Source organism: Scardinius erythrophthalmus, assembly GCF_964197995.2.
Source record: "Scardinius erythrophthalmus genome assembly, chromosome: 2".
Classification (NCBI taxonomy): domain Eukaryota; kingdom Metazoa; phylum Chordata; class Actinopteri; order Cypriniformes; family Leuciscidae; genus Scardinius; species Scardinius erythrophthalmus.
This window is the reverse complement of record NC_138222.1, coordinates 44,218,488-44,243,061: the sequence shown is the minus strand read 5'-3', so window position 1 is coordinate 44,243,061 and position 24,574 is coordinate 44,218,488. Positions and strand designations below refer to the sequence as shown.

At 37.3% G+C, this 24,574-nt stretch overlaps 1 protein-coding gene across 1 annotated transcript; it reads right to left on the bottom strand.

Annotated features, from left to right (window-relative positions):
* Positions 1 to 5,442: 5,442 nt before the first annotated feature.
* alpk3b (alpha-kinase 3b) lies at positions 5,443 to 24,574 on the bottom strand. The gene is made up of 13 exons (XM_081359446.1): positions 23,545 to 24,574; positions 20,304 to 20,425; positions 20,079 to 20,196; positions 18,202 to 19,999; positions 10,095 to 11,988; positions 9,594 to 9,738; positions 9,283 to 9,410; positions 9,102 to 9,140; positions 8,643 to 8,917; positions 8,422 to 8,510; positions 8,076 to 8,293; positions 7,931 to 7,979; positions 5,443 to 7,309 (listed from the first exon to the last, which is right to left on the bottom strand). The coding sequence occupies exons 1-13, from the start codon at positions 23,670 to 23,672 to the stop codon at positions 7,045 to 7,047; spliced, it is 5,268 nt and encodes a 1,755-aa protein (XP_081215572.1). The 5' UTR covers positions 23,673 to 24,574; the 3' UTR covers positions 5,443 to 7,044.

Here is a 24,574-nt window from a genome sequence, read left to right as displayed (position 1 = left end):
TTTGAATGGGTTCATATAATACTTCTGGTACAAATGATTTAATTTGTAATCAATACAGATAATGTGTTCTTTGCATCATGATCCATTCATATGTTTTTTAAATGCAAAAATGTCAGGTTCAAAAATGATCTTGTGAGTCAAATCACACAGTATGTTAAATTGCCAATACTTGTCAGTTATGACATTATGTGGAATAGTTTTTTTCAATGATTGGGTCAATGACATGCCTTACTCTAAAAAGCTTGCTTAAACATTATACAAGTACATCAGTAAAGAAATCAACTTTTATAAAAGAAGGATTTATATCAGGTTCTCCTCGTCTTGTTTTTCCCCCTTTCATGGAAATCAGCGAGTTTCCCTTGGGGGTGGGGGGTGGGGGTATGTGAACTTGCTAAGGGTTGAATGTGAAAATGCAATCCATTACCACCAGTGACACCTCTTTTCCCAATAGCCTGACATCCTGAAACCCTAATGGTGTGACTCCACTGAACACGCATTCGGTTCATTTTTTTTCTCTGAAATCTGAAACAAATGGGCCAGTGACTCACAAGGGACACAGCATGCCATAAAACTCAGATGTGTGGAAGCAGATAATGGCTGATTAATACTGAGAATTTAAAGGCGCTAACCTTCCCCTGCCTCACACCTTTCTTTATGATAACCCACATAAGAACTAAGCTGTAGTAAGTTAGAGTGCAGAGAGAGAGTGTGTAACCCTGAACCTGTCCTGTCTCTCACCCATGCCATTTTAACATTTACACACTTTTTAAAGTGTGAAAGAAAAAAGCAGAATGATTCATGTTTTATGACGCTGAACGTGATAAACACTATCTAATTATCACTTTGCGTTAGTGCTTGCCCTTTTTTAATAGATGCCAGTTAGGGAATATGTGTCTTGTGTTTTGACAGGATAAATTGAAGCAGCAGAGACAGATCAAATCATTTTCAGAAATAATTTATAGATGTCCATTAAAATTTAATAGTAATGATGATTTAAGTTTCTGAATATATGGAGTTTATCATAAAATTTCCATAAATGGCAAACCATTTATTGATTCAAATGTGAGACTGATCATGTGAATGGTTCTGATCTACAAATTAGAAAGACACATCACGCAATACACTTTTAGCACCTCAGAAAACGACATCATTTAAATGTGATTGACAACTCAACCTTTTAAAGATATATTTATCACATCATTCATCTTGCATTATTCAGTACACTAGAATAATAGCTATTAATGGGTGGCATGGTAGCTCAGTTGATAGCACACTGTCTTGTTGCACAGAAAGAAGTTTCCTGGGTCGAGTCCTGGCTGAGCCAGGAAGCATTTGAGTTTGCATTTTCTCCCTGTGTCGGCAAAAACAGAAGTTAATTTAATGATTTTGCATTAAAAATAAAATAAAAAATTCATTTGATTTGTATGACAATTCCAATTACTCCTTACGGTTGCATAAACAGGGGTTAATAGAGAGTGTTTTCATAGGCTGTTTAATGTCCATGAAAGTACCAAAATGTCAGGGTAAGTAATTGATGGAAAAGTCACTTTAAATCAGAGTCTGTCGTGAAAACAGAACATACTTCTTCCGTTTAATATGTGTGTTAAAATATTTTTAAGCCTCATCTCTAAACTGAATGTTTGGTAACGCTTTACAATAAGGTCTCATTTGTTAACATTATTAAAGCATTAACTAACATGAACTAACAATGAGCAACATATTTTTACAGCATTTATTAACCTTAGTTAATCTTACTAAATAAAAATATTCATGGTAGTTCACAGTGCATTAACTAATGGTTATGAATACAACTTTTTATCTTAAAAATGAATCAGTAAATGTTGAGATTAACATTAGCTTGATAAATGCTGTAGAAGCGTTTTTCATGTTAGTTCATGTTAACTAATGCAGTTAATGTTGTATTATCCCACAAATGAACACCACTGCTGTTTTCAAAATATGTTGTAAAATAACCATCCTAGGTTCAGAAAAATGATAATTATGTTTTTGAGCCATATACGTATAAAGTGTAATGGAAATAACATTTCTTATTTTAATGCTTTTCTTGTGCTTGTATTTTTGAATGAGGACAGTTCAAACACAATAATTAATCACAGTATTTCCATCTTTATCAGTCTGGGCTCACACTGACAGTGCTGAGTAAATATTTCCATACTCAAAATGTTTCTCTTTATTATCATGAAATGCTGTTCTAATTTCCTGGAGGGATGTTATACTATGAAGCACATTATTATGGTGATCAAGCTCAAACAATTAGGTGAGAATGACACCCTAATTTATGAGTAGGTAATTAGTCTTAGTGTGTAGTGCGAGAGTAATCTCTGGAACAACAGGTCCTGGCCAATTTCTTAGCATCTGTCATTGTTTACTTGAGATTACAAAAAAAAAGTTATTGGTAACTTTATTGTCTTTGCAGAGATACTGTCAGCAGTTTCAGTTTCACAACAACATCAACTTAACTAAAAAGACCACTGCATATTGTAAGTTTACTCTAAAGAAACACATCGATGGACATTGGACAAACATTGCCACTTTAATTGCTTAGCTGGTTCCCATGGCGGTATGAGTACATCTGAGAGGCCGGCTAATCTTATCAAAACAATGTGACACTCCATATGTTATGCTAAGAGATTCACACAATATATTGGTTAACTAGCAGTCGTATTGCCACATTATCAAAAAAGAGGATCAGCTTTTAAGAAAAACAATAAAAAAGAACATAGTTTTTGAGTCCACAAAATAATTGTTATACTCCCTTCTGAATCAGCCAGTCTTCAAAGAAAGATGACGACATGCTGTCTGATCCTAAGGACTGAATCAGATCCCAATCAGCTAACTTTTTATGACTGAGGTCAGCCTCATGCAAGCAGAACTTTGTTTCTTTTTTCCAATGTGAAGATTTGGTGAAGCATGTCAGTATTTGTAATGTTTATGTACATCTGACTGTAGGATATGCAGCTGGATCTATACACCCAGATGAGTCTTATAGTTTCCACCTCACTCTGGAGAATGCACACCTCCATTGCACCTTTGTGTGGCAAGTTTGAATCACTTGCCACACCATTAAACCCTTTGACAACACACACCTGCGCTGGGCATTATGACTCACATTCAGCATGACAGGACAACTTTGACTGAGTCATTCCCTGATCATGTCATTTCTTGAATGTCAGTTGATAGGATATTGCCAATTAGTTATTAATGGCAGTGAAGCATATTATAGCTACTCAACCCCCACGTTTTATAGCTCTGGATAATAAACAGAAAATATTTACAACCAGTTTTAAGAAGTTGCACAAGTCTTGTCAAATCATTTTTATATGCAAAATTAAACTACACAACAGAAACAGAATCAAAAGGTGAATAACCCGTATTTATATATTATTATTTATTATTATGAACATCCATGAGTTCAAATATGCATTTCTTGCAGGGAAAATGAGTTTTCCTTTATATGGATGTACTGATGTGTGATGAACTGATCCATATGTGTTTACAGCAGATGGTAGAAATACAACAATGGAGGCTGATTTGAGAAGTCTGTGTTGGTTGTATTGATTGTATATTGATTATGTAAGTGATAATGTACTGCCAGCAGGCCTTTATCGTAAAATAAACATTGAATACTCACCCTGAATGGGTTTATTTTATGATAATGACCTCCTGACTGAACATTATCCTGCTTATTACACACGGCTACATGAAATATTGAACTTTTTGCTATGACAATGTAAGTTGAAATTATAATTTTCCCTTTTCAATATCTACGAAAAAATACTCCACTACATATTATAAAACCGATGGCCTAGCAACAAGTCGAACACTACCACAATATTACAGTAGCCTAAAATTGATAGGTCTAAGTAACTGCTCTGATGTCAGTTTCTCGAAAATCGAGTTGTGTCTAGTTGTCTGCATGAAGCATCAAAGTATTTGTATTTGTGTTTTGCATTGCCAATTGACATAAATTAATATCCAGTTTGATGAACTAGGCTACATGAGTCCTGCATAATGGTCAGTCGCGGAAATGATTAAACACTGACCAAAGGACTATTGATCTAACCTGTAATCTTTCAAAAAGCATTATCATATAATTAGTCAGTCATGATTTCATCCAAAAATGTTTAGCCTTTTCTCTTGTTAAGATGCACAGCGCGAAGGCTGTGAGATTGTTATCAGAATGTCAGAGCAACACACGGTTCACACACACGGTCTGCAGTGCCAGATTATACCACCAGTGACAGTTACCACAGTGACGGCATAGACACACTGGCTGCCTCCAACTTTTAGTGGATAAGAGATAAAAGTTGTTAAAATGCCAGCGCTATTGTGACATTTCAGAAGCTTCGGGTGCTTCTAATTCAATTCCCTATTTAGTGCAAAAATTACATCCCACGTGTCATGATTATCACCATGAAAAGATGTCAGTATATTCAACCTGATATTTCAACCTGACCTTTTAATAATATTATATGGTAAGGTGTATTTTGCGCATGATCTTTTAAAAGCACTATGTTTACACATTCAAACCCTTTCCTCTCATCCTTCTTACTCTGCATTTGTTTTTACCGTAATTAATGAGTTTGCCTGTTCATACTCAGTCTGGATTCCAGTCTAACCCTCCACTTTGTAGCTTATTACTTCATCATGACGTGAACAGACAATTACGCATAAGTACATGCTAGGGACTATAATTAGGCTCCCTCGTGGTAGGCATTTGCAAAACCTCAGGCTAGAATATATATTCGTTCATTCGACTAATTTATCACAATCAAAGTATATGGCAATGCCTTATCACCAATCCTCTGCTGGATATGAGAGACTATGTTAATGCATTCATTACTCTGCACACTCTTCTCAGATCCTGTCTAGGTTTTGGAATGTTTCATTTTGTATTCATAATGTTTTCTCCATATGTATCAGTGTTAGCCGTTGACTGTAGTTTGCCCACAGACCAATATACACTTAGAATTAGGTTGGTTTGGTAAAATTTCCTTCAATTTGGATATAACAGTATCCATTATATATATATATATATATATATATATATATATATATATATATATATATATATATATATATATATTATAAGTCTAAATGTTATCAGTTGTTGACACAATCCTTTATTATAGTCAACATTATCAGTTAATCTAACTTCATGATTACCTGCATTAATACCACTTACTCACAGAGTCTTACTATATGTTTACCGACCCAGTATTACCAGAACAAAGGCAAAACATGACAATTATCCATCAAAGTCATTCAAATCAGTTTCTGGGGCCAGATGCGAAATGGCTGTCATGATGTGCTATAGTAAAGTTATTGTTAAAACACATACAGAGTGCATACATATGAAACAGAGTCCATGCAAGCTTGTCTCATAAACAAGGTGAAATAGAGCAGTGATTATTTAATTGTCTATTCCATTCTGAGACAAAGTCAAAATCCACAAATGTTCATACATATGAGATGCAACATACTTGTACTCTTTGGAATGATTCATTTCCCTTTCACTTAAGCCAAATGCAAATTTACAGATTGATCACCTTAAGTTATAACTTAAAAACAGGATGAAAACCGATTGCCTTAAAAAAACGAAGTAAAGTGAAAGAATAGTAATTTGTACTGACAAATGCTTAGTTCACAAGAGTTCAAGTAATTAAAAAATAACTGTAGAGTGTTTACTGAACTGTGTTTTGCATGCTGAATGTTGAAGTCTGTATGTCTCAAGCATGGTCAATTGCAAGATATTATCACAAACATAGAGGGATTACATCAACCCAATTAAAAGTTCCACAAGGTGTTTATGACAGAAGTGGCAGCAATAAAATCGTAAAAGATCATTATTCGACATGAACAATATATGATTTAGTTAGAAGTTAGGTCACCTTTTAAAAGTGACCTAACCTTTTAAAACCTATTTATTCCTTCCTTTCCTTTGAAACCAAATAACTATGATTTCTTGTTGCATCGCTGCATCGGAAGAGAATTACAATAATGTAAGTGAAGTTCCAAAGGGCCCAACCAAAGCGAACATTAATCCCCATAATGATGAGTTCAAACAAAAACATTTTAGGGAAATCAACATCAATTTATGAAGTCAGTATCATGTGATGCTCTCTCAAATTTTTCAGTTGTATTGACAATTCAATGTTCAAGATGAAATTAGTGAATGCAGTGAAACTAGAGAAAGATAACTGCAGAAGTGGAGGAAATTAGTGAAAAGACTATTAAGAACCGCCTCAAAACATATTTTTTGCTTGACAAAATGGCACTCAATGTCGTTAAAATAAATAAATAATGTTAGCATCAGTTTCTGTGTTTTCTATTATATGCATCTCACATCAAGCTCAATTCAGCCATAGATAGTCTCATAAATGTTGCTCCCCTTCTTGTTGTGCAAAAAGTTCATTTCTTCTGTGGAGCACAAAAGATTTGAGAGTTTGTATTATAAAGTGCCGTAGCATTTTAATGGACAACATTCAATAGCTTTCTAAAAGTTAAAGATTATAATTTGAAAAATATTTATCATTTTCAGGATACACATCACATTAATCCACAACCAAATGGAAATAATATGCTCTCTCATCTCATCTCATAAAAGGTCATTTATAACTAAATTATTATATTTTTTAAAATTATTATTTACAAACAGCTAGTGAGCCAACAGCACTGTACTTCCTTTAGAAATAAACAAAGAGGTAATAACATTTTGTAGTGCCACAGCTCCTCTTGACATTTTCACGCACATATACAATGCCCTTTCAAAAAACCTCTGAGGACTATACAACAGATTCTGAAAGGATCACTACAACAGAAGATTAGGGTATGTTTCTGGATTTACATATTTCATTTAAAATGTTGCATTTATCAAAAGAATGTTTTTTACTTGCATTCTGGTTGTAAGTGCAGCTGCATCCTATCTGCAGATCAGTAGGCAACCTATCAATAACAGACATACTTCTCCTTTTTTTCCCTTTAGTTTTACCTTTGGCCTATTTTAAACACCTTAATTTCGAGTTAGGCTGAGGTCTGAGGGTTCAGCTTGCGGGATACTTTGGGGCTCTTTGTGGACTTGCGTGAGGTTTGGGGACTGGAGGAGCTGGGATCTGTTCTTCGTTGTAGTAGTGGGCTGCTTGAGCCTTTGGATCTGGATGGAGCCTGGAGTGTTTCTGGGGCTTTGAGAGGTTTGAGGTTTAAGAGACCACAAAAGTAATTACACTGATGCTGAATGTGAAAAAGCTCAAAAACCTTCGGATTAGCTTCACAGGGAAACCCCTGATACCTGCATCAGAAAAAAAAAAAAAACAAGAAATCACAGAATATTATAGCACTGTAAATTAATCTATAATGTTTAAACCAATTAAATCACATGCAATACCATTCAAAAGTTTGAGGTCGGTAGGATTTTTTGATGTTTTTGAAATAAGTCTCTTAGTCCAAGGCTGCATTTATTTGATCAAAATACAGTAACAACAATAATATTGGTAAAAATGACAATTTAAAATAACTGTTTTCTAATTTAATATATTTTGAAGTGTTATCTATTCCTGTGATGTGAAAGCTGAATTTTCAGCATCATTACTCCAGTCTTCAGTGTCACATGATCAGAAATCATTATAACATGCTGATTTGGTGCTCAAGAAACATTTCTTATTATTATCACAGTTGATAAATGTGCTGCTTAATATTTTTGTGGAAACCACGATATGTTTCATGATTCTTTGATGAATAAAACTTTCAAAAGAACAGCATTCATGTGAAATATTGTTTTTGTGACAATGTAAAAGTCTTTGCTCTTACTTTTGATCAACTTAATGCATCCTTGCTGAATAGAATATTAACTTCTTTCAAAAAAATATTTTATCATTAGAAAACCTGAATTAACTGTTCTTACAATACCCACCCCTTTGACCTGATTGCTATTCCGATATTTGTCAGTATTGTATCAACTCCTGCAAAAAACAATAGGATCAAAGTCAGCATTTGAACTAAAACTAGTGCGAAGACATGCATAATCATTTGTTTTGGATATATTTTCTTTAACTTACCCTCAAGTCTTGAGAACAGCACATTTCCATTGGTCCACTGGTGGATCCAGTGCTGGAGAGAAGAACATTTTTGTCCCACCTCTAACTTCTCATTTAATACCAGTGACCCGGTACGATCCAATCCACAATACCGCTTATAGACACCCTTAAGCTCTGCCTCCGCTGTTGCATAGGGAACACTGCTTGCTGGACAGTACATGAAGTATAGAGGGATTACCCTGAAAAATATACATAGTCACAGTGACAACACATGTGAGATCAAATATGCTCAAATATACTATATTAAATCTATGGAATGAAATCACATGATTTGAGCAGATCTTGGTAGAGAAAAAACCTCACTTACTCCAGCACTGCACCAAAGCTCTCTATCACTCTCGTCTCTGTAGCAAAGATCTTGAAGTATTCTCTGGCCATGTTCTGAATTCTACATTCCTACAAATTAGAAATTTATAGTCCTATAAATAAGGAACTTATGGGAAGAAATTCGAAAAAAGTGTTACAACTTATCGTTGAGAAATGTTACAATTTTACCTGGATTTTTTAAAAACTTGAAAGATCTGTCACCTGTTTTGTGATTTGGAGATTCCTTTCAGCCAATACAGTCTCCTCTCTGCTCTCATATGCAATGGGGCTCCGCACTTTTATAAAACATGAGCTGCCCGACTCAAACACAGGATCTAACCCATAGATCACTTTCAGTCTTCTGGTTTTGTGCTCACATCCCATTCCGACCTGACCTTCTTCTGTTGTGACACGGCCGTAGAACTTTGAGCCCCAGCAGCCAGCATCAGCAAGACCTTTACTAAAGATCAGAGGAGTCATCTCAATCTCCTCCCCAACTTCATATGAAAGAGAGAGAGAGAGAGAGAGAGAGAGAGAGAGAGAGAGAGAGAGAGAGAGAGAGAGAGAGAGAGAGAGAGAGAGAGAGAGAAATATGGTAAAAGGGACAGAGAGATTTATATGTATACTGAGGGGTCAACAAAAGACTGAAAGCACTAGGCTATACAGCTGCTATTTTTCTACCTTCCTGGAGCTCCTCACGCAGAAACATATTGGAAATAACTGTCAACAGATGTAACAGACAACAGGAAGCACAGTCACAATTAGAATACATTCTCTAAAAGAAAAAAAATCTGTGAGAATTTTATCATGGATAATTTAGACAAAAGAACACATTAGAAAGTTAAGAGCATATAAGACTTACACTCTGCACTGAGAAGATACTCTGTGGAAACTTTGCCATAGTCATTGGTAATTGTGCATCTGTAAACCCCACAGTCTCTTTTGGACATCCGTATAATAGCCAAGCACACCTGAGTCTCATCTCCTGCACTAAAACAGAAAACAAAACAATATACAAGCAGGCAGCAGAGTACGTAAGCCTATAATAATATAATAATACTAATATGCATCATGTTGTATTTTGCATGTTGTCATATGACACCATTGATGAAAGCATTAAGGTTTGAAGCACTGGATAACACTAGGGGTCAGTAAAACTCTAGGAGTGCGTACCTTCTCTTTATCTGTGCAATCTCCACCTCATCCTTGTACCACCTTATTGTCGAGTCACTTACTATATTGAAAAACTGACACCAGAGTTTCAGATGTCCAGAGGCATCAAACACCTCTGGTCGGATTTTACGGATAACCTGTGGAACTGCAAGGAAGGAGAGGGAGAACGAGAAATATAGGGGGATAAATGGTGTTGTAAACAACGTCCAAAGGCAAAGTGAGCAACGGCCATTAGCAACACAAAGGCCATAAGTTTGATTCCCAGGGAATGCATAAAATGCAATGTAGCTTTGCATTAAAGTGTGCCCAAATGTCTGAATAGAAATGTAGCAAAATGACACATGTCATTGTTTTATGGTCAAACACACCGTCACATTACAAGCATTATAAATAGTTGCTAGAATTCAGGTTTTCCGTCCGCTGTGAACCACTTGTCTACACTATTAATTGAAAATAACTGCTTTAATTGTGTGTTCAGTGTCCATTCCTTGCTATCTTTACCTTTGAACTGGTTTTCTTTGTCTTTCTCTGTTGATTTGGGCTTAATGTTCTCATTTTCTGCAGGCTTGGGGAGGTCAGCCGGGACACTCTTCCGGGTGAGACGAGGGGAGTGCGTTTCTAATGATGTCTTCAACTGTGAGTTACTGACTGATTGTAACGGAGATTCAGGTTGTGTTTTCAAAGATAATATGTCCCTCTGATATGCATCTCTATTTGCTTCTTCAAGACATATGGCCATTCCCATTTCACTCCTCTCTGTTTTAGTGCTAGGTAATGTAGTCTTTTGATTCGTCCTGGTGGCAGGTTCACTGTGGGCAGCAGTAGAGTTGTCCTGATGGTCTGTATTCTTCAGTGGGATTATTACCTTACAGACACCAGGCTGGATCACTGCAGAATTGACTTCCTCCCCATATTTATCATTGTTTTTAGAGTTTATATGTGTTGCAGCACTGGACATGGTGCTGGTGGAACTTTGATCTGACATCTCAAGGTCCAATGCAGCTGATTTCAATTGTTTTATGAAGGAGTCAGAATCAGTTTTCAGATTAAGATCTGGTTTTGGATGACGAGTGGTTTCAGTTAATTCAGACTCATTTGTCTTTATGCTTTTGTCAGCATTGTGATGTTGCTTAGGAACCTCTGATAGTCTAATATAATCTGTTGAAACCTTCTCAGTGGAACAATGACTTGATGATTCGGGTCCTTGAATCAGGCTTTCTTGACTTAGTGAATGTTGATCAGGCTTGTTGACTTCAGAAGTTTGTGAACGTAGGGAAAGATCAAACTTCTCATCACGCAGACCTTTAAATTCCAAAACGGCTGTGGTTTTGTTTGTGGTGTCTGTGCAATCAGAATGAATAAGTGTACTTGTTTGACTAACAGTGTTGCTATTTGTCACACTAGAGGTTACTGCATTTGCTTCAGTTCTGATTTTAACAGTATCTGATTTATTAATAGCACTCTTGCATACAGTGTGTTCTGTTTTGTCTGTGCTATTTTGAGATGTGCCGTCCACATCTGTAATATATATTGCAGGAATGGTAAATTCGGTGGGTAAAGCTTTTGAATGTTGGGAAAGGAATGTAGAGGGGCCAGAATGATCAATACCTTTTTTTGCAGAGTAACTTTGCATCTTGTGATGAGTTGATACTGGTACTTCAAATGTGGTAACTTTAGATTGCTCCTGTGTGTCCACATTGTTTGTAGCTAGAGAAGAGCTCTGACACTCTCTGGCCTTAGTATCTTTCATTTCAACTTTAGTAATACAGGAGCTATTCATGGTCTGTGGTTGCACCACATTCGAGTTTAACTTGCAAATTTGAACAAACTCTGTGACAATGACTTGATTTGTGGAATGGTTTGAGTTTGCCGTTGATTTTTCTTTTGAAATGCTGTTCTGTACGTGCACATTTGTACTTGTATTTATGTTTGTCATCTCATTTTCTTCCATACTGTCAAAAGGCATGGATGCAGGTTTTGTTTCACCCTTAGGTTTGTCAGACTCTTTGATGAGTTGGTTTTCAGCTTTGCTATCCTTCTCAAACACGCTGGTTAATGTGTCATCTCCTAATGAGGAATCCATAGCTGTTGTAACTTGGCCATCATGAAGCATGTGTGAAACATGGCCTGAGGAGATTTTCTCACTCAGCTGAGTGTTTTGAGGCCCAGTGACAAGTGTACTGCTCTTTGTTGATGCCACAGACTGGTCACCTGCTCTCAACTTCTGTCCCTGTGATGCAAGGTGGCAGGAACTGAGTGTGTCCGTAACACTCGCAGTGACCTCACACATCAATGGGGGTTGCTCCTTTAACTTCTTGGCTACTTCCTTATGAAAAGGAGGAATATCTTCAAGAATCGGTGGGTCTGTGGGCTCAGTGTGAGTATCGCCTGCAGCCTGAAATCATAGAAATATATTTATTTATATTCAGAAGCCTTAAAGGGATAGTTCGACCAAAAAACGTAATTTAGCCTATATTTACAGCAGGGGAAATAAGTATTGAACACGTCATAATTTTTCTCAGTAAATATATTTCCAAAGGTGCTATTGACATGAAATTTTCACCAGATGTTGGTAACAACCCAAGTAAGCCATACACACAAAGAAACAAACAAAAATAAGTTCAGAAATTAAGTTATGTGTAATAATGTGAAATGACACAGGGAAAAAGTATTGAACACATTAAGAAAGGGAGGCGCAAAAAGGCATGGAAAGCCAAGACAACTGCTGAAAACTTACAGTAATTAAAAAGCAATCCAGCCCCGTCAGTGGAAATTAATAACAGCTGATTCAGTCCCAAATGATGGCCTACAAAAAGGTCTCATTGCCAAGGTGTCACACAAGACACATCTCATGATGGGTAAAAGCAAAGAGCTGTCTCAAGACCTTCGCAACCTAATTGTTGCAAAACATAATGATGGCATTGGTTATAGGCACCATTCTAAGCTTCTGAATGGTCCAGTGAGCACTTTAGGGGCCATAATACGGAAGTGGAAAGACAATAATTTCATCATAAATGTGCCTTGACTAGTGCTCCTCGCAAGATTTCTGATAGAGGAGTGAAAAGAATAATCTAATATGGTCATATTTAGTCAAGACGCTCCACAAGAGATCTGCAAACTCATTTATGAAGTTACTGGATGAAGGTGGAATAAGTAGAAGTAAAACTGGATAGGGAGAATTTAGATGAATTTCCTGGAGTTCAAAGCTGGTAAAAGTGATAGTTGACAGTTGGCGACACTGTACTCTGTTTTTAAAAATAGTCACAAGTCCACCTCCCCTGCCGGTTAACCGGGGAGTGTTGAAGAAATCATACTCCGGGGGAACCAATTCGGAAAAAAACACTGAGATCGCCTGTTTTTATCCATGATTCAGTCACGAAAAAATAATCAAAATTGTTGGAGGAGATGAAGTCATTGCAGATAAAAGTTTTATAGGGCTTGGACGTCGTGACGTCATACTTGGCGTGGCGGCCATGTTGATGGCCTCGCGAATGTAAACATACAGCAAGTCAACGGGGAGAAGCAGAGTTGGGAGAAAGAAAAAAGATGTTAAAATCCCGAAAAGGATGTGGAATTTACGGGGATACGTTAAATAGGGAAGCAAGGGACCAGTATGTGGACAAAATCGGAAAAAGAAGTGTAGTTAGTAGCTGTCAACCTTCCCGTTTTTTCCGGGTTTATCACGTATTTGAGCTCTTTTCCCGCTGTCTTCCCGTTTTAGTATTTACCTATAAAATATCCCGAAAAATTACAATTTCAACATTCATCTTTCTGTTGCTATCCCTCTGCAAAACTGCAGCATTAACTATGCGAGTTGTGAAGCTAGGTCTAACGTGACTTTGCTTGCAGATTGGCGTGAAATCGTGCTCTCACAACAACCACGCTGTTATCTAAAAAAAGGCCAATATCACGCTAAGGTTGCCTTCAAGTAAGCAAAACGATGCTTTGAAAACATCTGTTTTTCTGGAAGGGCAAGGGGGTAGCAACAGGACAACAGTACAGAGACTGACAGGTCCGATGGAAGGGCTAACATTAATGTTATGATAGTAAGTTATTAAAATAATGGATATTTTACAGGAAAATTTGTCCACATAACTTACTGGTCCCTGGTTTCCCTATTTAACATATCCCCGTAAATTCCACATCCTTTTCGGGATTTTAACATCTTTCTTCTTTCTCCCAACTCTGCTTCTCCCCGTTGACTTGCTGTATGTTTACATTCGCGAGGCCATCAACATGGCCGCCACGCCAAGTATGACGTCACGACGCCCAAGCCCTATTAAGTAAGGATCGAGCGTTGGCAAGCGCCATCATAGATATCATATAAAGGCTAGATGTCTTAAGGCGGAGTCACTTCCGGCATCACCGGCGGCCATCTTACCACAGGGCTCTGTGAATTAAGGTGAGTGAGCAGCACGCACACAAATTCTCTTATCTCGCTGAAATCTGGACGGATTTACAAACGGTTTGGTTTCTTACAAACGTTATTAACGTGGCTATAATTCTGAATGCTTAAACATTTTTAACATAATTATTCATATGTATGCAGTATAATAGCTACATCTCTGACGTTTATAACAAACCAAACCGTTTGAAAATCAGTAGAAAATTGAGCAAGTTATGGTTATTTAAAAGTACATGCACCATGTTATGAGTGAGCGAGCACCCTGTGGTAAGATGGCCGCCGTGTGCGGATGTCGAGCTCCATTGGCCAGCAGCGCGGACGAGACATCTAGCCTTTATATGATATCTATGAGCGCCATCCTAAGCTGCGGTGGATCCTGTCAGAGCACTACGGAGTGATCGCAGATTATGATGATTAAGACCTGCGTCGGAACAGGGGAGAGGTCCGTTGGGCGAGCCCGGATGATGTACACGGGGCGATCGGACGAATCCACAGACGATTTAGCTCCGTACCCCTCGAGAGAGCCGAGAGTGGCAATTTACCCGAGAGTTATTAATATTTACCCCTGTGATGGCAAAGCTGAATTTTCAGCATCATTACTCAAATCTTCAGTGTCACATGATGCTTTAGAAATCATTCTAATATGCTGATTTGGTGCTCAAGAAACATTTCAGTTGTGCTGTTTTATATTTTTGGTCAATTTAATGCACCCATGTGGAATAAAATGATTATTAATTTCTTTCAAATTAAAATCTTACTGACTGTAAGTCAGTAAGATTTTAATTTGAAAGAAATTAATAATCATTTTATTCCACATGGGTGCATTAAGTATGAATGTATGAAAAAAGCCCACTAAGATCTTCTTTTGAGTTCCACAGACACAAAAATATATAATTTCTACAGGATTGGAATAACACGAGTCAGCTAAAGATGACAATTTTCTTTTTGGCTGTAAATTATTATCCCTTTAATATATACCATTTCCTCTATGTTGATTAGTTAATGGCGGCCCGCCACGGCAAAATTTTTGCCGCCACGGTAACGTTAGGGCTCTACAGTGCGACCATTTCACTCGCATTTGCACCTAAATATGTCTGTGTGCGACCATGAAAAGATATTTAGGCGCACTTGTGCGACTGACCCGATCAAAGATTTTTTTTGGCGGCCGTCAAAGCGAATTTTTGTCCCGCCAAAGTCTTATTTGACCGGTGTGTAATGTAGATAAACTGCTGCGCTTGTGACAGCTGGGTGCATGTTTGAAAGAACGAGAGAGAGAGAGAGCGCTCACACTCTCTTTGCGAAGCAAGGTTCCACGTTGAATGGTTAACGACTGATCTTTCCAACACTGACCTCACGAGACGTCTGAATCGGTGTATAACAGATCGGTAACACTTTACAATAAGGTTCCATTCATTAAACTCTAGTTATAACTACATTAGTTAACATTAACTTTTAATAAACTGCACTTCTACAGAATGTATTAATCTTTGCTAATGTTCATTTCAACATTTAATAGCCTACATTATTGAAATCAAAAGTTGTATTTGTTAACATTTAGTTAATGCACTGTGAACTAATGAACAAACAATAAACAGCTGTATTTTTAGTAAGAGATGAATACATTCAGAATCATGTATTGCTCATGGTCAATGTTAGTAATAAACTAATGTTAAATCAAACCATATTGTAAAGTGTTTCAAAAAAATAATTTACAGAACACCTTAAAATAAGACCGTAAGGTGTGCTTACCCCCTTTAGTACAGCCTATATGGTTAGCAAGATTTAGCCTTAATAAACTACAGCATTTACAACTGAATGGTAGCCTATTCAATTGTAGATGGTAGAAAATAAGACTATTAGTTAAAATAAACTTTTTAATGCTACTTTTTCTCCCTGCTTTTTTATATTGATATGATTATATACCAAAATAATCTATTAAAGAAGGATTTTATCTTATAAAGCTATGAAATCCAGAGGTAAAATCACAGCTTTTTTTTTTTTTTTTAAGTGTTGGCCAGCGAAGACCATTTTTGACGTCAGGTAAAACCCTGCAGGGCCAATGTTTGTGCGCGGACATTCACACTTCAAGCAAAAATCACTAGTGAGGCACGAAATGTATGAATGTTTTTTTTTTAATGCAATTTTTTTTTATGACAGCCAGTGTAATTGTTTTTCTAAAACTGAAAATATTTAATGTTCATAAGGTAAACTTTTGTCACACAATGTTGCACAATAATATTGTGTCATTAAAGGAAAAAAAAAACCCTTTCAATTGTATGTGCTCCTAAATTTTTTTGGGGGGTGGGGGGTGGGGGGTGGTTGTTCGGACAGACCTGCCCCCACTGCTAAAAAAAATCCTAAAGGAAACACTGTACTATATTCTCATGGACCTATTTACATTTAATAAAAAAAAGAAAGAAATTTCTTTAATGGAAAGCTAATTTCCTCATACCACAGAAATAAACCAGTGACCAGTTGCATACACTACTTAGACAAGTCTTATAAGGGTGGTTGATTATGATTTCACTTTTCTAACTTTAGTTAGTGTGTAATGATGCTGTTTGAGAATAAACAACATCTGCAAAGTTATGCTCAAAGCTCAAAGCAAAGGAAGATATTTTTTAAGGACTACAACAAACTGCTGGTAGGGACTACATGACATTCCTCCCAGGTTAGTGACATCACCAACCCTATAATTTACATTAACCCCGCCCCCTGAACACGATTTATAGATTATCAAGACAGAATATGCTAATCAATGACTAGAAGATAACTACACATAAGCTACATAAATGCATCAACTAACCATTCAGAAATGTCCTGTTGCTTCTACATTTTGTCACTTCTTCTTAAGTCTCTCCATATTTTTCTGACTCCGGTTTTAACATAAAAGGCTAAAAGTTTTTGAAATTTCACAAAGGACACAAGCTCTTGAAGCTCCGCCCCCTGTGCCAAGAGCAGCAGCTCATTTGCATTTAAAGGGACAGACACAAAAACAGTGCGTTTTTGCTCACCCTCAAAAAGTGACAATTTTAACATGCTTATCTGTGGAGTAGCCTATTTATAAAAATATCTGTGGGGTATTATAACAAAAACTTCACATACACACTCTGGGGACATCAAATACCTATTTTACATCTTGTGAAAGGGGCATTATACCACCCCTTTAAAAGTTAGTCATCTAATTATTTTCTTAAAGATTGGTTCTAACTTTTTGAAGTCTGTTGCATAAAAAGGTTGATCGGTCTAATTTTAATCAGAAAATTAAAGACTGATGCTGCTAGTTTATCAAACTCAGTTTATGCAACTGGCCCCAGATATACTGGTTCTGTTGCACTGTACTAATGCCAGATCCCTGACTACTGTAAATCTGCAGGGAGATTCTGCCGCTTAGCACATGAGTCCTTAATCTAAAATCAACAGAGCATTATATTAGCTGAACCTCTGTAATATTAGCACTTGATTATCTCTCATTTAGCTAGGACAAGAGAAAAAACAAGAGGAAGAACCAGAGAAAATAAGGGGATTCAACATTACTTTTTTTTTTGAAAGACCCCAATATTAGATAATGTGAATGCCCTAATTATATGATTACAAGTTAGAATGAGAAGCCACCTGTTTTCAGTTGACTAGGTCTATCTTTGCTTCGTATTTAGTATCTATTGCCTTGGGGAAGCTGTTGCACTGGCCATATTTAGAGAGTATTTTAAGGCTTTATGAGATCGGAGGGGAATGTGGGATTAAGGAGAGCAGCTGGTCTGTCCACAGCACTTACGGCTTACACAGTAAAGTTGTATTTTGTATCTGCTTTTAAAACGGCATGTAGCAACAGGTGATTTGGGACAGCAAACACATCTGATGGATCTCAGGATCTCTATACTACTGTGTACCCTGGAGCCACAATGTGCGTAATGGGAATATTATCGTTGTCTGTGACCCTACTTGTGTGTCATTTAAGATGGGTCTTGTCACATCATCAAAGTCATGCTTGTGGCACTATTTATAGTTTATGATTGTGGCTGAGGGGGGTTACTGGTCTCACTACCACTGGGAACATTACACTCGCATGAAGTCACAGCCAGAGCATGAGGAAACACTCACCAAATCCCTAAGGGAGCATGCAGATACATTCCACTCCCCTGTGTCCACATTGACGTCATTCCCGCCACAAGAATGAGGCAAGATCCTCACACATGTACTTACTGGGGTTCTATTCCCGTGTTCATCAAAAAGTTTGAGGTTTGATGTCCCTTTCTCAGATGATTCTGTTTGCTTCGTGATTTCGACTACCTTGTTTGTCTGGGTTGTCATGGAAACCTTCAACGCTGGTCGTTTCTGGGTTGCAATGGGCTTTTGAACTCTTTTTGATTCTGAGGGACTTTCCTGTGCATTCTCTGACAGTTTTTCACTCTTTCTGTCTGTTATGTCCATATTCTTTCTAGATTCAGTCACTGAGGCGATCTGAGCATCCTGAGCTCTCTTTGATTCTTTTGAGGGACCTTTGTTCACATTCACTGACTGTTTTTCTTTTCTTTTTGAATCTGTTATGTCCATTTTGTTTCTAGATTCAGTCACCGAGGTGATCTGAGCACCTTGAGCTCTCTTTGATTCGTTTGAGGGACTTTTGTTCACATTCACTGACTGTTTTTCATTCATTTTTGTGTCTGTTATGTCCATTTTGTTTCTAGATTCAGTCACTGAGGTGATCCGAGCACCTTGAGCTCTCTTTGATTCGTTTGAGGGACTTTTGTTCACATTCACTGATTGTTTTTCATTCATTTTTGTGTCTGTTATGTCCATTTTTGTTGTAGATTCAGTCACTGTGGTGATCTGAGCTTTAGCTCTCTTTGATTCTTCTGAGGCACTTTTGTTCACATTCACTGACTGGTTTTCTTTTATTTTTGTGTCTCTTATGTCCATTTTGTTTATAGATTCAGTCACTGACTGTTTTACATTCATTTTTGTGTCTGTTATGCCCATTTTCTTTCTAGATTCAGTCACTGTGGTGATCTGAGCACCTTGAGTTCTCTTTGATTCTTCAGCTGCACTTTTGTTCACATTCACTGACTGTTTTTCTTTGATTTTTGTGTCTGTTATGTCCATTTTCTTTCTAGATTCAGTCACTGAGGCTATCCGAGCACCTTGAGCTCTCTTTGATTCGTTTGAGGGACATTTGTTCACGTTCACTGACTGTTTTTCTTTCATTTTTGTGTCTGTTATGCCCATTTTGTTTCTAGATTCAGTCACTGTGGTAATCTGAGCACCTTTAGCTCTCTTTGATTCTTCTGAGGCACTTTTGTTGACTATCTCTGGCTGTTTTGTACTTTTTTGTCTGTCTGTTATGTCCATTTTGTTTCTAGATTCAGTCACTGAGGCGATCTGATCGACTGTGTTCTGTACCTCCATCTTCTCATTGGAAGTCCCTCTCTCATTCATCATCTCTTCCCTTCTTCCAGTTGGTCTGTTTTCCTTGCTTCTCTCTGTTGCAGCTGTCGAGATTTTAAGCTTCTTCTTGATATAATGCTCATTGGTATGTTTGCTGGAGGCACTATGCACAGTATCATGGATATACATTAGCCCCTCACTGTCTTTGTCTCTGTTTGCGATCATTTCAGAGTTTGAGATGCCATGGAAAAGTCCTGCTGCTGACACTTGAACTGGAGCAGTTAGTCTGTCCTCTACTGGAGGTGTTTCCACCTCTACGGCTTTCTCCTCTGAAGGCCTGCCAGCGCCCCTGGTCTCCATGGACCTGCGTTTCCTCTGGGCTCTTTCAGGACTACTGTTGTGCTCAAAGACTACTGGGACAATCTCTTTGCCTATATTGCGGTGCTCCTCCTGCTCATGCCGACGGTTCTCGTTTCGCAGTTTAAGCTTTGCAAAGTAATTTTGATGAATCTTGTACTCGCTCATTGTTCCGACCTCCAACACACCTGAACATGACACAATGCCTCGACTGTTCTGTGCTGATGCTTGGTAAATTGCAGCATCCTCCAGAGTACAGCTAAGATAAAAATAAGCACTGTAAATGTTCACTAAACAATAATCAAAAGAAGAAAAAAGGTTCTCAGAAAAGAGCATACTTGTATATTTGGAGTGTGTGTGTCTTGTCATCACGTGATATTTCATATTTGGGAAGGCCGCAGTATCTGTCCAGCTGTATGTCATCTTTGTACCATGTCACCTCAGGAACTGGGTAGCCTGCAAATGGGATGGTCAAAAACAAAACCTGGTGAGCAGAAAGTTTGGACCACTTTACTAATGTTCCATTACACATTATAATGCATTCGCTTGCTTTGATAGGATACCTGAGACCACACAGTTGAATTTGACGTTTGCATCTTCAGACACAGCTTTGGATTTTAAGGTGGATTCAATTGTTGGCTGTGTCTCCTCAGTTAATTGAGCCATGACACTGCAGAGAGTGCTCCTAAAATGGAGGTAAATATATAATTGATCTAAGGCTAAATTTGCATGAATCATTTGCATTATCATCAGCATGGCACTGTCATCACAGTCACCATTATTGTTAGCATTCATGCAAAGTAAGATTTACAGTGGTTATATTAGCTAGGTGAGACACAATATTAAAATAAATGGAAAATTCTAAATATTAGAACTGAATAACCAATAGTTTGTTAGATGTATAAATTAGCTGAGAATATGTTGTTTGACTCTAGATAATGGCAGGTAATTCTGATGTTACAGCATCATTGATGTGTTTATCATAAGCTTTCCTAATAATATCTTACAATGACTTCACAAATTGGGTGTTTTTTCTATGTCCCTTTTGTTTTATTTTTGTCGTATGAAGGTGACAATAAAAAGAAAATTAGTCTTTGAAAGTGTTTTTTTTTTTTACCATAACTTCATAATTTATTCATTCATTTTATGTATAGACAATATGGTTCTATAAATTGTTTTTGTGATTTTAAATGGGCTATATGTAAGAATTTTCATGTATTAAACTTTTTTTTATTGCCAATGTGTGATGAGAATAGCTTGTACCGAAACTTTAAAAAACGAGACCTTCCCCGACTTCATAGTTTGTCTATGATAGCTGTAGACTGATTTTTATGTCAATGACTCGGGTTGATTTTGTCTGGCATTCAATGACACATTAAATAGGCCTATATTATTCAAATTTTAGGAGTCAGGACAATGCCGAAAGAGCCATTCTGTACTGTAATGTCAATTGTCATGCAAAGAAAGGGATTAATTCAAACAGTCTCACATAGCCAGATTTATATAGTCTCAAATATAGCCTACTTTATAATCAAACTATCATAACAGTGTAATTTTAATTACCCGTCGAGTCGACATGATGCTGGTGAATTGCAGAGCTGGTGCAAACATATCCACATTTCTATGATCAGATGCTTTCTTAACTGCTGCTTTCTCACCACTGTCATTTTTGTTTTGCGTTTATTGTATTGAAATGAAAGTGCGCAGCATATTTACACATTCATTCTAAGCGTCGCTCAGCAGTGTGGACAACATCGGGATGTTCGTTAACAGTATATCGCTGCAAAGGTATTTCACACTTCTTTTTGCTTTTAAGCATATAACGAAAAAGAACGTGGCCTTGAGCATTTTGTGGTCTTGAATCACATTCAGTCTCTTGTAATGTGCATGAGTACGAGCGCAAGCATGAGCAATGAGTTGCTGGCTGCAGTTCACCTTGGCCACCAGTTTCGCTAATAAAACAGGTTTCTGAATTCTACATAGATTCATTATTTACTCCCCCTCAATGTTGTTTCAAACCCATAAGACTTTCGTTCATCTTTGGAACACAAATGCAGATCTTTTTTAATGAAATCAGAGCTTTCTGTCCCTCCATTGACAGCCTACGCAACTACCACTTTCAAGGCCCAGAAAAGTGACATAATTAAAGTAATCCATGTGACTCCAGTGGTTTAACCTGAATTTTATGGTGACGTAAGTGCTTTGTTACGCACATTTTTATTTTATTTTACCACTTTAGTTACAAAATATTAATCTCAGATGTGCATTCACGCAACAACGTCTGCTCTCGCATCAACTCGCATGCATCATGGTGCACTCGTGAACGCACGTTTGAGATGAATATTTTGTAAATAAAGTGGTAAATTATATTTTTTGCATGAATAAAGCACTCGCATCGCTTCATAAAATTGAGGTTAAATGGAGGCACATTACTTGATGTCTTTACTACCTTTCTGGGGCTTGAAAGTAGTTTGTTAGGCTGTCAGAATGGAGGAACAGAAAGCTCTCAGATTTCATCAAAAAGATCTTCATTTGTGTTCTGAAGATAAACAAAAGTAAGGAAAGTAATTAATGACAGAATTGACATTTTTGGGTGAACTACCCTTTTATCTAGAAACATTAAGTAAGGAGCATGCTTGAAATATCAATTGTGAGCAGGATTTTTGTATTGTGCATCAAATTATTGATTTACTGCATTTAGGATACAGTACAAACAATTTTCAACACCATCATTTTCATTGCAAAATTATATTAATCAATTTATCATCAAGATGTGATGGAAATTACACTACAGTGGGAATTTTCATGAAAAATGGAAAAACATCAGAATTCTCCTGTGTATGTTGGACATTGTTAGTGAAAACAAATGAAATCAACTATTGAGAGTGTGAAAAGAGTGTTTTAAGAGAATATTTTATTTGAAACACCAATAAATCAAAACTGCTGAGAAATTTGTTAAGTTAGCTAGTTCTGGATAACAGTTGTCTTTTTACCTGGATGGCTTGAACTGAGAGAATCTATGGCCAACATAGCTAAGCAGAGATGAAGCAAGCACAAGAATCAGCCTTGCACACAAGTTTGTTTTAGTGATGAACAAAATCCCACAACCATAGCATTCAGGTCTATTTGTAATGAAGGACATGAATTTCTTTATTTTGGGAATTATGTTGGCCAAAACTGAAATCAATAAAATCTCCATAGTAATTTATATCACATTTATTATTTGCACATTGTAAAGCTTTCATGATATTTAAAGGCTGTGTTTTTGACAAAAAAACGTTGCTCTTGCGGTAAGTTGGGCACTGGTGAATACTAAAAGACATTTATTGAGGGTGGCATGCGCACTACTTATTTATAACCTTATGACCTTCACACAAGCCTTTCAAGAGTCCGACAGTGGTGGAGCTCTGAACTATTGGCAGTAAAGTAAGGAAATCAAATATCTTCTCTTCAGTCACCCGGTATTCTAGGCTTACACAGTTTATTATTATTATTTGTTTATTCAGAATTATAAACAACGTAAGCTTGAATTAATTCGTAATATAAGGAAGCATATGGCTTTTAATATGCATTATTTATGTGCTGTTTATTTAGGCTGATAAATCTAAATTGTTGTTTAAGCACTACTGCATTATTTATCATAAATCTCCCATTTAACAATCACTAAAAGCATGTATATTTTGCAAGCAGTCATTTAACAGATGCTTTTATCAACATATTACAGGGACAGTCCTTATGTAATAACCAGAGTTAAATTCTTTACACGAGGGCACTGATTTTACATCAGGAATCATAAACCTGTACCTGCTTTCAGATCGGACACTGCTCAGGTAGCTCCTTCTGCCAGACCTATTCTGAGAGGCATCACTGGCACTGTAGTAAGACCTTCCATCACTCGAGAGCGAACGGTTCATCAGCCTTCTGGAACTCATCTTCTTAATCTGTAAGTCTCACATGCATTCACAGAGTCATCTGCTTGTATCCAACATTCTTAAAGCCTGTCAACATTAAACGCAAAAGTGTTTGTTTTCCCAAACTTAGAAAGTTAAGGGGTCAAGCAAAAATCTTCTGTCATCACAGCCAGCATCACAGCGGTAGATTTCTCACTGGTTTATGTCTTTACTTTGACACTCAGGACAGGGGTGCACTCTACAAGCTCAGTGTTTTCTTTCAGTGCCGTTGGACTCCTGCGGTGGTGCACGGGGGCATAAGACTCTCCTGTTTCCAATCAGTCTGCAGCTTGCGTGGCCATGAAGGCTAATTATAGCAGGGCCACAAATAGGCACACAAGCACATCACATTTTCCAAAACTGACTTACTAGCTTTTAAAAAAAAAAAAAAAAATGTCATTCTCTTGCTGAAATCCATGATCGAAGTCCCTCTTACGTTTTTCAAGCTCTACCAGCACCACTAGAATAAACAGGTAAGCAGAACCATGTTAATATGCTCCCAAGTGGGTGTTGAGAGGATACGTGGTGTTTGTTAGTCCTGTCGTAACCCAGCATAACCCTTAAATGGACCGTCTATTCAAGTAAACCTGCTCGTCTGCCTGATGGCATTTCTCTGAGCTCCATTAAATCTGACTATAAAGTCAGGCATCTGGGACATGGGGATCCTTTCCAAGCGGCTGTAGTTACATGAACATCTCATGATGATAGTTTTCATCCTGTGTTGATCAATGGAAGTATGGAAAGCTTGTCAAGGATTTTGATTTGTGGTGCCACATGCAGGTGAACATCAGGTCACACCAGGAACCACTGAAACCAGTAACCTTCCAAAATGTACCTCTTTTGTATGACATGGGCTGGATATGACCTACACTGTTAAAAAATAT